This window comes from Alosa alosa, chromosome 1 (assembly GCF_017589495.1).
Source record: "Alosa alosa isolate M-15738 ecotype Scorff River chromosome 1, AALO_Geno_1.1, whole genome shotgun sequence".
Lineage (NCBI taxonomy): Eukaryota > Metazoa > Chordata > Actinopteri > Clupeiformes > Clupeidae > Alosa > Alosa alosa.
In genome coordinates this window covers 13343143-13357376 of record NC_063189.1, presented here as the reverse complement: position 1 = coordinate 13357376, position 14234 = coordinate 13343143, and the positions used below count along the sequence as shown (strand labels likewise).

The following is a 14234-nucleotide window of genomic DNA, read 5'->3' as shown; positions in this document are numbered from 1 at the left end:
ATTTTCTTTTAATTCCCTTATTTTTGTCCGGAATTATGGGAGCAGGATTCTACTTTCTTCGGGAAATGACGTCAAACGACATTGAAAAAGAATTCACCCCTGTGAATGGAGAAGGGAAATTGGAAAGGGAATATATCCAAGATACGTTTCCTAACGAAGCGTCTATGTTTTCAAGTTTGCGACTCAGCACAGAAGGAATTTACGCAACAGTAATATTTACGCATAAAACAAACATTTTAGAAAAAGAGGCATTTGAAGAGGTCGTACGCATCGAGCACAAAATACGTGAAATGACAGTCACGTCTGGCGACAAAACCTTTAACTACAGTGATATTTGTGCTAAAGTGAACCATAATTGCTTTTCCAATATCGTACTTGATATGGTCAGTTATAGGCCTAACCCGAATAATGTCCAATCAATTCAAATCAAATTTCCAGTGCAGAACGGTACTCACATAGGCTATTTTATTGGAGGTGTGAAAGTGGACAATAACGATATAGTTTTAAGTGCAGAAGCGATACAACTGTATTTCTATTTACAAGAGGATAATGAAAAAAAGTCAGACCTATGGCTGACTAAGTTTGTGGACTCACTGTCCTCTGAGTCGTCGGACACGGTAAGTGGTCAAATAATTCAGCAATCATTTAGACTACCATATCTTGATAATAAATTAATCATGCCATTAATGTTTTTTTTTCTCTATAGATATCTTACTACACCACAAAATCAAGACAGGAGGAGTTTGAGAAAACCTCAAAGAGTGTCATCCAATTCTTTGCAATTGCATATGTCATTGCCATTTCATTTTCAATAGTATCTTGCTTCAGGTTTGTACATTTTATTATAATAATTTAATTGAAGATGAATACAGCTAAATTAATATGGTCTATTCCTGCAAGAGAAACGGGTTTGTTAGAAGTTTAAGACCCTGTAAACCAAAATCGGAGATTTGTTTGGAAACACCTGTAGCCCAATAGGTTAGAAGTAAACTATTCCCGAAACATGAAGAGTTCAACAGGACCTCATCATTTATACCATATGAATGTTTTTACTAATTCTGGTTTGTCTGGTTCCGTTTCTGTGGTAGGCCTATAGCAAACTCATAGGCCTAACACATATTTTGGATTACAGTGCAACCTCTTTTTTACAGGTTTGACAATGTTAGAAATAAGGTGTGGATGGCCTGTCTAGGTGTCTTTTCCACTGGCCTTGCTGTGCTGAGTAGCTTTGGCCTGTTGCTTGCCATGGGTGTACCCTTTGTCATAACAGTGGGAACATCCCCTTTCTTGATCCTTGGTAAGAAGAAATAGCCTCTTTCAATTTTGCATATCCATTTCATTTCTATAATCTTATTTTTTTATTTTAAACATTTATTAATTTGATAGGAATCGGTGTTGATGACATGTTCATCATGATCTCAAGCTGGCAGCAGACCAACGTGAAGGACAGCGTGCCGGACCGTCTGTCCAACACATTTGAGGCATCTGCCATCTCCATCACCATCACCACCCTCACCGATGTGCTTGCCTTCTTCCTCAGCTACAGCAACCCGTTTCGCTCAGTGCAGTCATTCTGCCTGTATACGGGCACAGCAGTCATGTTCTGCTACATCTACAACATCACCTTTTTCGGAGCATGTCTGGCACTGAATGGGCAAAGGGAGGAGAGCAACAGGCACTGGTTCACCTGCATGAAGGTTCCAGAACAACCAGCACAGGGAGGTTCTAGAGCTTCTGGTGTTTGCTGTGTGGGAGGGACTTACGACCACGTTACAGGGACAGAGGTAGAGCCGCCCATACAGAAATTCTTGAGGCGGTACTATGGACCATGTCTGGTTTCAACTTGGATGAGAGTTTTTGTCTGTGTTCTCTATGCTGTTTATCTTGCCGTGGGGATTTATGGGTGTGTAAACATCAAGGAGGGTATAGACCTTGGGAACCTAGCTAATGATGACTCATACATACAGAAATACTATGAGTACAAGAAAAAATACTTCTCTGAGTATGGGGCGATGGTGATGCTAGCAGTGCAGGACACGTATCCCTACTGGGAGGAGGAGGCGTCTTAAACTCAACATGTGCATAGAGCATTTTCACAGTCTGACCGAGGTCAACCCAGACTATTCTGTGTCATGGCTTCAGTCTTTTGAAGAGTTTACAAATAAGACTAAAATGATTGTAAACTCAGAGGCTACATTCACAAAGAGCCTGTTGTCCTTTTTGGACTATCATCCAGAGTTCAAAGAGGACCTCAACATGTCATCTAACAATACGATTTACGCATCACGCTTCTTCCTCCAGACTGTTAATATTACTACTTCCGAAGATGAGAAGAAAATGCTCGTGGACTTCAGGAACACCAGAAATCACTGCCAATTACCTGTGCTGGTGTATCACCCATCCTTCATCTACTCTGACCAGTATGCTGTGATCACGAACATCACCATTCAGACTGTGTTGGTGGTTGCCGTGGTGATGCTGATCATATCTTTGCTGCTCATTCCGAGCCCTTTCTGTGCACTCTGGGTGACCTTTGCCATTGCCTCTGTCATCATGGGCGTCATTGGCTTCATGACCTACTGCGGCATCAACCTGGATTCCATCTCCATGATCAACCTGATCATCTGCATCGGCTTCGCCGTGGACTACTCCGCTCACATCTCGTACGCCTTTGTCTCCAGCCCAAAAACGAAGGCCAATGAGAAGGTGGTGGAGGCCTTGTCCAGTCTCGGCTACCCCATCCTACAGGGGGCGCTATCTACACTGGCAGGTATCGTGGTGCTCTCCGCTTCTTCAAGCTACATCTTCAGGACATTCTTTGCGATCATGTCTCTCGTAATCCTGTTTGGGCTGCTTCATGGCATTGCCTTCATTCCTGTATTTTTGACCTTTCTGGGGACATGCAGCAATCAAAAAACAGAATCGGTAACACAATGAGTCTGGCATTCATTTTTCAAGAATATGTAATACTGGCAACCTGATGATTTTTGTTTGGGAAATGCTTTAAAATGTTTAATATTTTTTACAATAAACATCTATTTCATATAATGTTGGGAAAACGCTATTATAGTGAAATGTCTAGTATTTGCTCATGTTAATGTACAGCTTGAGGTTTGGTGCAGAACTTATTAAAATAAAAATTGAAGATAAATGGCACAAGCACATGCATGATGTATAGGAATTATAAATACTTGTATACAATTTTGTGGGGGTGCCCTATGCACACAGACATTAAAAATAACCACACATGCTAGACGGAGTAGGAGTTGTTGTATACTTTATTTATAGCTTGGGTTTGACAAATCTGTCAAGTTCGGACACAAAAAGCATAAAACTAAATACTCAACTTAAAATACCTCTATACAGCTATATACAATGTCCCCATTGAAGTGCTTTAAATATGTACAATACATATCATGGGTAAAAAGGCAAACACAAGGGCAAGATGCAGAAGCCAGGGCAAGAGTTGTGCACTGAATAAACATAACCAGATTATATTTTGTGGATTTAACATGGCAAACTACTAATAAGTTCAAAGCAAATGAACCAAAACATTCATAATGTATGTAAAAGGTGCTCAGAGTCTTCCGGGTATGACTCTAGCATACATAAACCATCATATTTTTCTAAACTGTATGTCACCAGGGGAAATAAATCAGCAGTTTGATTTAAAAAAAGAATTCCCTAAAAAAATTAATAATTTAAAAACAAAAAAAACCCTAAATACATAAGCATAGAATAGTTACCCTTAAAGGACCGTAGCTAAATTAAAAGCAGTCACACTTGAATAGACCAATATCTCCTTACTGATATGCATGAAACAGGGAGTCTGTATAACACAGCCGTGGCCAGCCATTCACCAGACACCAATCCCCTCACATCCAGCCATTCACCAGACACCAATCCCCTCACATCCCTGAGTCGCTCATTAAAAAAAAAGTCCATGGAGTCAGTCATTTCAAAGACTTTCTATCAACCTCATCAGTCCCACGCCTTTGTGTGTACACACACACACACACACAAAGGGGCTCCTGTGGCGTGTACACACTCACACACTTACTCTTCACAGCAGGAGAAACATACAGAAGACATGCTTGCGTTCAGATGTTGATTGCAATTTCAAATGACCAAACGGCAGCAGCAATTTCCCCGTGTTCAGTTAAAGCATGGTTATACACTCACACACTTACAGTTTTGCATTGACCAAAGTGCTACGAACGATGCATTTTTTTGCACCTCCTCCCAAGAAACAAATACCTCCATCTAAAGATTTCTGAAAGGCCACCTTTTACAAGAAGCACACACACATACAGAAAACACAACTGGCATTAATTTGAGAAACCACCAACCAAAAGACATCAGATGACATCTGAAAACACGTATGTACTGCTGGCCTTATTTCTGTTTTATTACTAGTGACATGAGTGGCTTGCTGCTTGTGGGCTTGTTTGCCATGGAACAGATGACTTGATCCAGTGCAGAGGGGTAGCGTGGGTATAACAGGTAGTGAAGACAGTCAACAAACAGCCTGAGTAGTCACAAGACATACGTGGACAGACTTTGATTGGGTGAACAATTCCTGGGCCTGGTCCTGCGGACTACTTCTGTTGTGCGAGAGGCCCAGAGGATAAAGTGACAGATGTGTAGCCTAGACACGTGGTCAAAAACACTTGGAGAAACTAGCTTGTGCGGCTTGACTTGTTGTTCTTGTTGAGGTTGCACATGTACATTCAGGACTCGTGGCTTTAGCCTCCTGAAGCCTCCAGAGCTTATCTGGTCTGCAGAGCCTTCCCTTCCAGGACCATTTGGATCTCTTTGGCGTCCAGGGTCTCGTATCGGAGCAGGGCCTCGGCCAAGTTCTTGTGCTCCTTGGTGTGGCTCTTCAGGAGTGCTTTGGCCCGCTCATAAGAGTCCTGGACAAGGAGGATAAGCACATGCCTCAAGGATTATCAAATGAAATAGGCAGAAAATAGTTTCATGGTTTTAAGGGAACTAAAATTCATGTACTATTTAATTTTCTGGGTCATGTTTTGGCTGGCCTAAACATGATTTATAAAATCACTAATATTTACAGAATGACTTATGGCTACATCATGTTTTATGTTCCAGAAACTATTGTGCAGTGTCGGTGCAGGGTCACTTACCCTCAGGAGTATCCGGACTTCCTTCTCAATAGCTGCTTGTGTCTCTGGGCTCTGCTTTGTCTGGTCTACATATGTCATCACACCCAGCTACAGAAATAGTTCAAATGAAATTACTGACTAAGTTTCAGAGTCGCTTGTTTACAGAGAATTGCATGGTGTACATTTTACATAAAGGGGAACTGTGGTGTTTTTGAATTGGGCCCTATATTTTTAATGGTTTTGGACCAAATTGTTAGTTCCTTTACATTTACAGCAGTGCAAACACACATGCATGTGATGTTATCTCCGTCTCCATGTTACCAGACTTGTTTAATTGCATTTTGTTAGTCTACAGTGTGTGTCCAAATGTGCATCGTGCTTCCGTTGCCTGAAAGAGCTTCCGTTGCCTGAAAGAGCTTCCGTTTTTAAGTTGACTATTTTCGCGTTCTGACTCAATGATTGACAAAATTAGTTAATTTCCTTTCTGTGTAAAAAGTTAGTTGCAAAAACATCTATAAATATGGCCCAGGTTGAGAAACAGTCAGTGTCAACTCCAGTAGGGGGAAGCTACAGCATAACTAATGCATGTGCATGACTAATGCAATGATAACCATGCAAATTTATGTGAGGGCACAATGTATCTGAATTAGTGGGAATGACTAGCTGTTTACCTTTTCACTCATTCCATATCGAGTCACCATCATTCTGGCTATCTTTGTTGCACCATCAAAGTCACTTGATGCACCTACAGAGGGAACAAATGTGTTGGTTTTACATCTTATGCAAAAACAAAACAAACAAACGATAAAATCAAAACATCATTTGAGTTCTCTCTCTAAATTAGAAGAAGTCCACAAGAGAACTGGAGTAAGAAGACGGGGAGTGCTGACCTGTGGTGATGTTTTCGGCCCCGAAGATGAGCTCCTCGGCCACGCGGCCTCCCATGCTGACGTCCATCTGGGCCAGCAGCTGGGCTCGGGTCTCGCTCCAGCGGTCGTTCTCTGGCAGCATGGACACCTGCAGGAACAAGAGGGCTCATCAGCAAACACACACACACTTCCCCTTCAATTTCTGATGAAAACCAACTGATTAAAAGACCATTAGAGGGCCATCAATGTGAAGGCCATTTGTTTTCCTCCAGTGATTATACGGACTGCATTGGCCATGCAAATTTCAGAAAAGTAAGCATTCAAGTGAAGGATACAGTTCACAAGAACACAAGCTCTCACAGACAGGAAGTGAAGTCATAACTACAAAACACCTTTGCTCAAAGGCCATGTTCTATTACAGTACATACAGTGGTAAGAAAAAATGTAAACCCATGCTAAAGTTGACTAAAAAGAGGAATAAAAAAAAAAATCTTTTGGAAATTGATCTTAATGCCTTAATTAAAAAAATGAGGAAAAATCCAACCTTTAAGGACACCCATTTTCTTTGTGAATGAATAATGTATCACAAATAATTATATGTTCTTCTTTAAAATACAGGAGGCATAAATATATTATGTACAAATATACTGTGTTAAATTCCCATAGAGGCAGGCAGATTTTTATTTTTAAAGGCCAGTTATTTCATGGATCCAGGATACTATGCATCCTGATAAAGTTCCCTTGGCCTTTGGAATTAAAATAGACCCACATCACATACCCTTCACCATACCTAGAGATTGGCATGGTTTTATTTCAGTTAGCCTATTAGCTGGTTTGATTTGCATTGAGCTCAACAGCCTTGCTGAGCCATGACTGTGAGGGACTTACATGGCCCAGGGTAGGGCCTCGTGGCATGATAGTGGCCTTGTTGATAGGCATGGCGTCTTTGGTGTAATATGCAATAATGGCGTGTCCAGACTCGTGGTAGGCCGTGATCCGTTTGTTCCTTTCGTCGATCTCCGCACTTCTCCTCTCTGGGCCTGAACAATAGATAAGGGAGGAGACAAAGGGTGAGAGGAGGAGGAAAGAGCTGGAAACAGCTGCCTGAATAAAGATAGGAATTTACTTCAACAAAGACACCATATCACCCACTAAAAGTACAACTCTCACCCTGTAGTCTGTGAATGATTGCTTTCAGGAGTTGAAATCAATGTTCTACCCTTTCTCAAAACTGCTGTGTATGTGGACAGTGGACAAAGTGGACAGAGGTGGAAGTCCACACTACCCCTGAGACCACTGCAATGCTACCCCTGCTACGTACCCATGAGGATCTTGTCCTTGGCAAACTCCAGCTCCTTCAAGGTGACCATGTCTTTGCCGTCCACAGCTGCCTTCAGCGCCGCCTGGTTCACCAGGTTCTCCAGCTCTGCCCCCGAGAACCCCACGGTTCCCCTGGCAATGATCTCCGCCTCCACAGCTGCAGGAAACAGCACATGGTCTTCTGCATTAGGGGATTTACACTTTAACCAGTCCCTCTTATCTCTCCATGAGACACAAGAGACGTACCTGGGTCTACTTTGATCTTCCTGAGGTACCACTTAAGGATCTCTGTGCGTCCTTTTACATCTGGCCTGGGGACGGTGACCTGCATGTCAAACCGACCTGGCCTTATCAGAGCACTGGTTCAGAAGGGAAGGAGGAGGAGACGTGGTATTAACCTCTGGTCAGTTCACAAACCAGCTAACTATAGGGCTCATTCACAAGACTTACTTATCCAAAGCTTCCGGGAAGTTGGTCGCCCCAATGATTATGACCCCCTCATTTGGTTTAAACCTGAGAATATTCAAATCAGTGATCAGACCAAGCCAAAGTCAACAACGCACAAAGGCTGATGTGTTTCACTGACCGACACCCGTGTGCCATAATGTGAAGAGCACCGAAGCGGTCTTTTCACAAAGCTCACCCGTCCATCTCAGCCAGGAGCTGATTAATGGTCTGTCGGGAGTAAGGATGCATGGGCGACTCGATCCTCTTGCCCCCCACACTGTCCAGCTCATCGATAAAGATCACACATGGAGCATTGCCCTTGGCTTCCCCTGAGGGCAGACACATGCATCGATGAGCCATTGGTGGAGGGGCTGGGGGGTATACTGGTGTTGTGTTATATTGGTACAGTAGATCACTCACTGAACAGGTTCCTGATGCGACTGGCTCCAACACCCACAAACATCTCATCAAACTCAGAGCCAGAGGCGTAGTAGAAAGGGACATCGGCCTCTCCTGCCACAGCCCTGGCCAACAGAGTTTTCCCTGTGCCCGGAGGGCCGACAAGCAAGATGCCTGCACAAAGGGAACGCTAAATGAAAATCAAATCAAACACAACAAACACACACACACTCACACAATGGCTCTACCATGACAAACCGTTAGTACCAACAAAAATGTCTCCCAGTATGATTCCCAGAGTTTACAAGCCCTATTCGGAAAAGCACAGCAACAACATGCCTTATGGAACTGAGTACATATAGACGCTACGCACTGGCTCATGAAACTGGGATTTTAGGTGCAGACTTGCCTTTGGGCAGTTTTCCCCCGAGGACAGTGAATTTCTGTGGGCTCCTCAGGAACTCCACCACCTCCTGCAGCTCGTTCTTGGCCTCCTCCACCCCCTTCACATGCTCAAAGGTCACATTTTTCATCTGAACAGGGTCCACCGCTGAGTCCAATCCTGATGTGGTTCGGAATCGCACTGTCCGGAATGGTTAGATTAAAAGTTCACACTCAAACGGCACTCGGGGAACACCGCATGCGTGGATTTCCCAATGATTGACATGCCCGGGGGCAGGGATGAATGGTGAGAAAAGCAGGTAAAAACCATCCACCATAAACAATTAGAGTGTGCACGCTTAACTGCAGTCAAACATGCACTAAGTGCAGTAAAACGTTGTTTGTGCACTGCAAAGCAAGCCAAACTGTGGGCCAAGATAGAAAGGGAGTCTTTACCTGACAGAAAGGGCGTCTTGGAGAGTCCGTACAGGCCCACCAGCAACAACACTAGCAGGATGAGTCGAGTCCGCCTCAAGGCCTCTGCCATTCAAATAAAAACATGCATATAAACTCATACCAATCACCTTTATCAGTACATCAAATATTGTAGCATACAAATAGTCTAAAAGACATACAGTATTTCATGAATTATTACAATACATTTGGTTTGACTTCCAAAAACACACACACACGAATAATAAGACAGGTCAGACCTTGTGTGCGCTGAGAAAGTGCTTGGGCTTTCAGGAAACCTTCAGCAAAGCCAGTCTTGAAAGCATCATGCTGTCCGTTGGGAATGTTTCTGGTTTTAAGCATCTTGTCAAGAGTTTCCACCTCTTGTCCCTTGTCTCGTGTCAGGAAATTCTTCAAAGGAAAAGCATAAACCAAGCTCATTCATCACAGTTTATGTGAAACTGCTTTCACAATTACTCTGGATTACGTTTGTCTGAATTAATTCAGTTGAAGTTCTCTGCCAATTTTTTCCTACAACTAAATTATACAACTGATGAAAATGGTATGATGTTTATTCTGCATATAATGGGTTTGTGAAGAGCAAGGACTTATCTCTTGATCACGGACTTTCTTACATTCCTCATCTCCTGTTCTCCTATGCCCCATATTCACATTCCTGGCTATGACCATACTCATGTTCACATTCGTGGCTATGACTATACTCATATTCACATTCCTGGCTAGGGTCGGTACTCGCTTGTGAACAGGCAGGCTGCGGACACGTAGTTGATCTTATGCTTTTAAGTCCACTTGGAGTATGTCCAAGTCCACTGTTAGTGCCATTTTAGCATTATGACCACGTGGACTTGTCTGCATGGTGATAAAAAATTGAAGAGGGTCAACGTACGTCCACACAGTGCCACATGTACTGTACACCCTCTGATGACGAAAGTAATATTACTAACTCCTCACACTTGTGTACTTAAGTTGTGGTCTCCCTCATTAAAGTAAGATGAAGTTGTGTAGGTATCTGGTTCAGAACTGGGCATGACACATACCAACCTTAATAGCTATAACAACTCTTTTCCATATGCACTTCTCCTCCAAATAAGAGATCACATACCGGTATTCACAGATCATGATCAGTGATAAAGTCAGATGCTTCAGAGCTAAGGCTGCTTGCCCCTTAGGCTACGTCTACATCATTGCGGATTCCTTTGATTTTTTTTCCCAAGATCGACCGCGTCCACATCTATCGTATTCAAACTCCTGAAACAGAAAGATTAGAATCCGCTGGCGACCCTATAGTGTGGACGCTTAATACAGAAACAAACATCCATGTTCCCTTCCTGATTGGACATTGTCAGTCTGATGTTTCCTTACCTGATTTGTTGTGCACCCATCATGCGATAATGACCATGTGCCCCTTTTCCAGAAGTCCACAACAAATTCCACGACAAAATTCCTTAACATTATAGTCTATGCTCACTTTGACCAGAATGGCAATGGATTTATATGCAACTTACTTCAAAGAAATGGTATACGGTTATAACAGTGTATGTGATAAATAAATTCCTGCAGATCTTGAGAGGCACCGTGTAATGTTTTAAAATGTCCACCATATGAGGCATTTCAGTAGTTTCTTCACTTAGCATGTTCACGTCAATGGACGAAATGGTCATTGTTTATCTGACCTAGAATCAATAACAGGAATGTAGGACTTGACAAAGGGTAGACATAAGTGAATGGTTGTGTGATTTGCAGATCAATGGTGTAAAGTGGACGCACAACATTTTGATTTCGTCTCACTGTGGACGTAGATCAAATTCGATAACGGAACCCATTACGAAACAGAATCCGCAATAATGTAGAGGTAACCTTAGTTTTCAACAATACAGTGTAACAAACCTTCATGAAAGAAGGAGTAAACCCCTCAGATTCCACTGAGCGATCGAAACCTTGCAATCGTCTTCTAGACTTCAAGGTCTTAAAGCCCCGACTCTGCTGCCATGCTGAAAAAAGAAAGGGACTTCACAATTAAACATCCAAACAAACAGCTCCAATTAAATGGTCATATTAAGTAAGCAGTTTATTAACAGGTCAAGATTGAAAGACAGTTAACAAAACATGAGTACTGATGACAAGTGACTTACATGGCCAAAACTGCATATCTACATGTAAAGTCTGTAGAGGAGAAATATTCTGTCTACAGAAGATTGGGGAAGCCCCACAAATACGCCCACCTGAAAATCCTACCATAAGGAGATACAGAATTTGAATAAGAGAGCAAGGTAAGTTTATGTGACCAAATATGGACATTTCAAACCATGCATAGGCTTATATTAATAATGCTAAAGTATCAAGATAATTTCTCACCATGCTTGTTGTGGAAGAATGACTCTGTGGAGCTGTGGGAGGTTTTCCATGGGCTTTTGGCTGGGTTTGGGGCTGGGAGTGCCCCCTGCTGGACAATGCTAGGCAGCAACTTATTCATTATTTCATCTAGTTGTCCTACCCCTAGGTCTGTCAAACCTAGCTCCCTCAGGTTCCAGGTAGTCTGCAGATTACAGCACACAATCTGATATGATTAGGGGAAACCAGGGGTAAATCTGTGGGATTTGTATTCAAAAATGCACCTTTAAGCAAATACAAGAGAGAGAAAGAGTTTGAAAATCCATGTAGAGGGCAAGATGGTGAGAACAAAAGTGTGTGTGTGTGTGTGTGTGTGTGTGTGTTTGAAATGAGAGTGATTACCTCTGTGATCTGTACATCTTGTTCTGGGGCCTGATCTCTATGCTGAACTCTGCCAGGCGTGCTACTAACAGAGCTCTTGAGAGAATGAAAGGCATTGATGATGTGGCTCAGTTGGACTGTAACCTGAAACCACAAGTGAGTCCATCTTATTAACCCCCATAATTTATCTTATTTATATTATTTTAATTTATTTATTTACAGAATGTACAACAAACTGAGCTCATTCAAACGTTGGAGGATGGAGAAATTGCGTGCCAACAAACATAACGTGTTGTTCACCTCTAGAATTGTTAATTTGAGACAATGCATCAAACATATGCAAAATCATATGGCAGATCCTTGCTTGTGTTTTAAACCTACACAGTCCAAAGAAACATGGCTCTGACTTTCTCATGAACAAGGTTAAATGTCATCTAACGTTAATAAAGCTGGCTACCTAACGTTAGCTGGTCAACACAGCTAAGACAGCTGGTCACGTAAGCACATTTGTATTTTAACGTTAGCTGGCGTAGGTAAGCCACTATCCTACTTTACCTCACAACTCGCATGTTAATGTATTCACGCTGGCATCGCTAACGCTGCGAGATTCAATAACGTCACATAGTTGACAGATTCATAAACAGGGGCCTTCAGATATCGAACGCGTTTAGCGAGCATAGGGGTTAACAAACTTGTTGCGTGCTCGGATTACCTTGTCAACAACATAAAGGAATTAACATAGACATATATAAATATATATATATAACGTTACACTGATAACATCGTAGAAAAGGGCGAGATTAAACTAAATGAATTGAGATTAAATGACCAATCATCATCATACCGAGCAAACTATCGAGGTGCCAGTTAGCATCGATAGCTTGTGCTAATTTTAAAAGGGTGTTAGCGCAGCAAGCTAATCAACGCTGTTTAGACCAACCACCAAGTTGCTCCACTGTCATACCTGTGGTTGCAATGTAGAAGACAGGGAAAACATTTCTGGATATTTTTGCTGTGCCCTGTCTTGACTTCGTATGCCCTCCACCAATGTCCTGTCCCAGTCAACTCTCTGCGGCTTCTTGCACGCAAAAGAGCAAACAGTAACGCTAGCGTAAACACTACAGTATCAACGTAATTTCCGGTCATTTTAACCCTTATGCTGTGTTCCAGGGAAATATGACCGTTTTGAAACATAAGGTCTTCACTCAACCTTTTTAGATTGATAAAATGAAAGCCCATGTGAAATATTTATGTTTAAAAAAACAAACACACATATAACATCTATGGCAATATATAACCATATGCCTAACCATACTCATGTCATATATGATATGACATTATTTCAGTCTGACCTAGCCTTTTTATAATAGAATAGGATATTTAGTATTCTAGTTGTTTGTTTGTTTGTTTGTTTGTTGTGAATAGGGCTTCAAACTACACAAGTACTAATCTTGGACCCTGTTTATTGACTTTATTGCATCTGTTTTCATTGCTGTCTTTATCTATCTTTTCTAACTATGTACTACATGACCGCTACATGGTGACACCTATGAAAATAAAATGCAGTAAAGCACACTTCCCAAATCCTCTCCATCCCCTAGTCCTATATCTCTGTGTAAACATCAAGTTTTACATCTTCTCTTTTGGTTACTCAATGATTTTTAAATGCAACACAACCATACAGTCTGAACTGCTTGAAGTGCTTGACGTGCCTGCATGCGTGTGTGTGCATGCTTCACAAACAGGTCTGTCAGAACAGACAAAATATACTCTGAGTCTGGTGACACACCAATGCATGCATTGCACAAGTAAACTTCTGCCATTATGCAGCACTCATATTATACATCAATGTGTACTAGTGTTTGTGTGTGTGAGAGTGTGTATAAGGTTTGGAATAGTCTTTAAAGGGTCTTTCTTTTTCAGACTACAGTATTTCTACATTGTAGAACAAAACTCATGTGCATCATCATAAACTTCATAAGATGATCATTTAGAACAGGGATTCCCAAACTGTGGTATGTGTACCACTGGTGGTACTTGAGCTTCTACTAGGGGTTACGCAAGATGAAAAGGGCAATGTCAGAAAGGTATTTTTCAAAATCTTAAGCTTTTGTTCTTTGTGTTTCATAGTGTTGTTCTCCACACTGTTTTTAAGTGTGTGAGCTCATAGACCAGTTGCACATTTTGATTTTGTTATTAGTTATCATGGGATAATTATGATGCCTGGAATGCGTTAATAGAATGTGTTACGTTTTTATGTATCGGATGGTGGGGGTACGCAAGCCGAGTCAGTGGTAGGTGGTGGTACGCAGAAAAACAGTTTGGGAACCACTGATCTAGAATACGCCTTGATATGAGTGAACGAAAAGCAGCCAACAAGTGCTCAACATGTATGGAAACTCATTCAGGACTGTTGGAAAACAATTCCCAGTGCCTAACTGGTTGAGAGAATACCAAAAGTAAAATGCTGCCATCATAGCAGATGTTTTGAAGAGTCTAAAATATGAAA

The 14234-nt window shown here is 41.9% G+C and overlaps 2 protein-coding genes across 3 annotated transcripts; one reads left to right on the top strand and one right to left on the bottom strand.

Annotated features, from left to right (window-relative positions):
- Window positions 1-380: 380 nt before the first annotated feature.
- LOC125306393 (patched domain-containing protein 3) lies at window positions 381-2984 on the top strand. Its single transcript, XM_048261735.1, is given in 5 exon segments — window positions 381-617; window positions 707-828; window positions 1152-1297; window positions 1387-2053; window positions 2055-2984. Coding segments are annotated over 5 exon segments (2055 nt in total). The 3' UTR covers window positions 2938-2984.
- Window positions 2985-3260: 276 nt separating this feature from the next.
- yme1l1b (YME1-like 1b) lies at window positions 3261-12835 on the bottom strand. Of its 2 annotated transcripts, none has more exons than XM_048259353.1 (18): window positions 12690-12835; window positions 11747-11869; window positions 11369-11549; window positions 11146-11244; window positions 10901-11004; window positions 9253-9403; window positions 8996-9079; window positions 8568-8741; window positions 8180-8332; window positions 7956-8088; window positions 7763-7825; window positions 7559-7671; window positions 7314-7469; window positions 6881-7032; window positions 6014-6140; window positions 5795-5868; window positions 5145-5231; window positions 3261-4913 (listed from the first exon to the last, which is right to left on the bottom strand). In XM_048259353.1, the coding sequence occupies exons 1-18, from the start codon at window positions 12720-12722 to the stop codon at window positions 4770-4772; spliced, it is 2151 nt and encodes a 716-aa protein (XP_048115310.1). In that variant the 5' UTR covers window positions 12723-12835; the 3' UTR covers window positions 3261-4769. The 2 variants fall into 2 exon arrangements, with proteins under 2 accessions (XP_048115310.1, XP_048115317.1); XM_048259360.1 differs by having other exon boundaries at window positions 8568-8720.
- Window positions 12836-14234: the final 1399 nt, after the last annotated feature.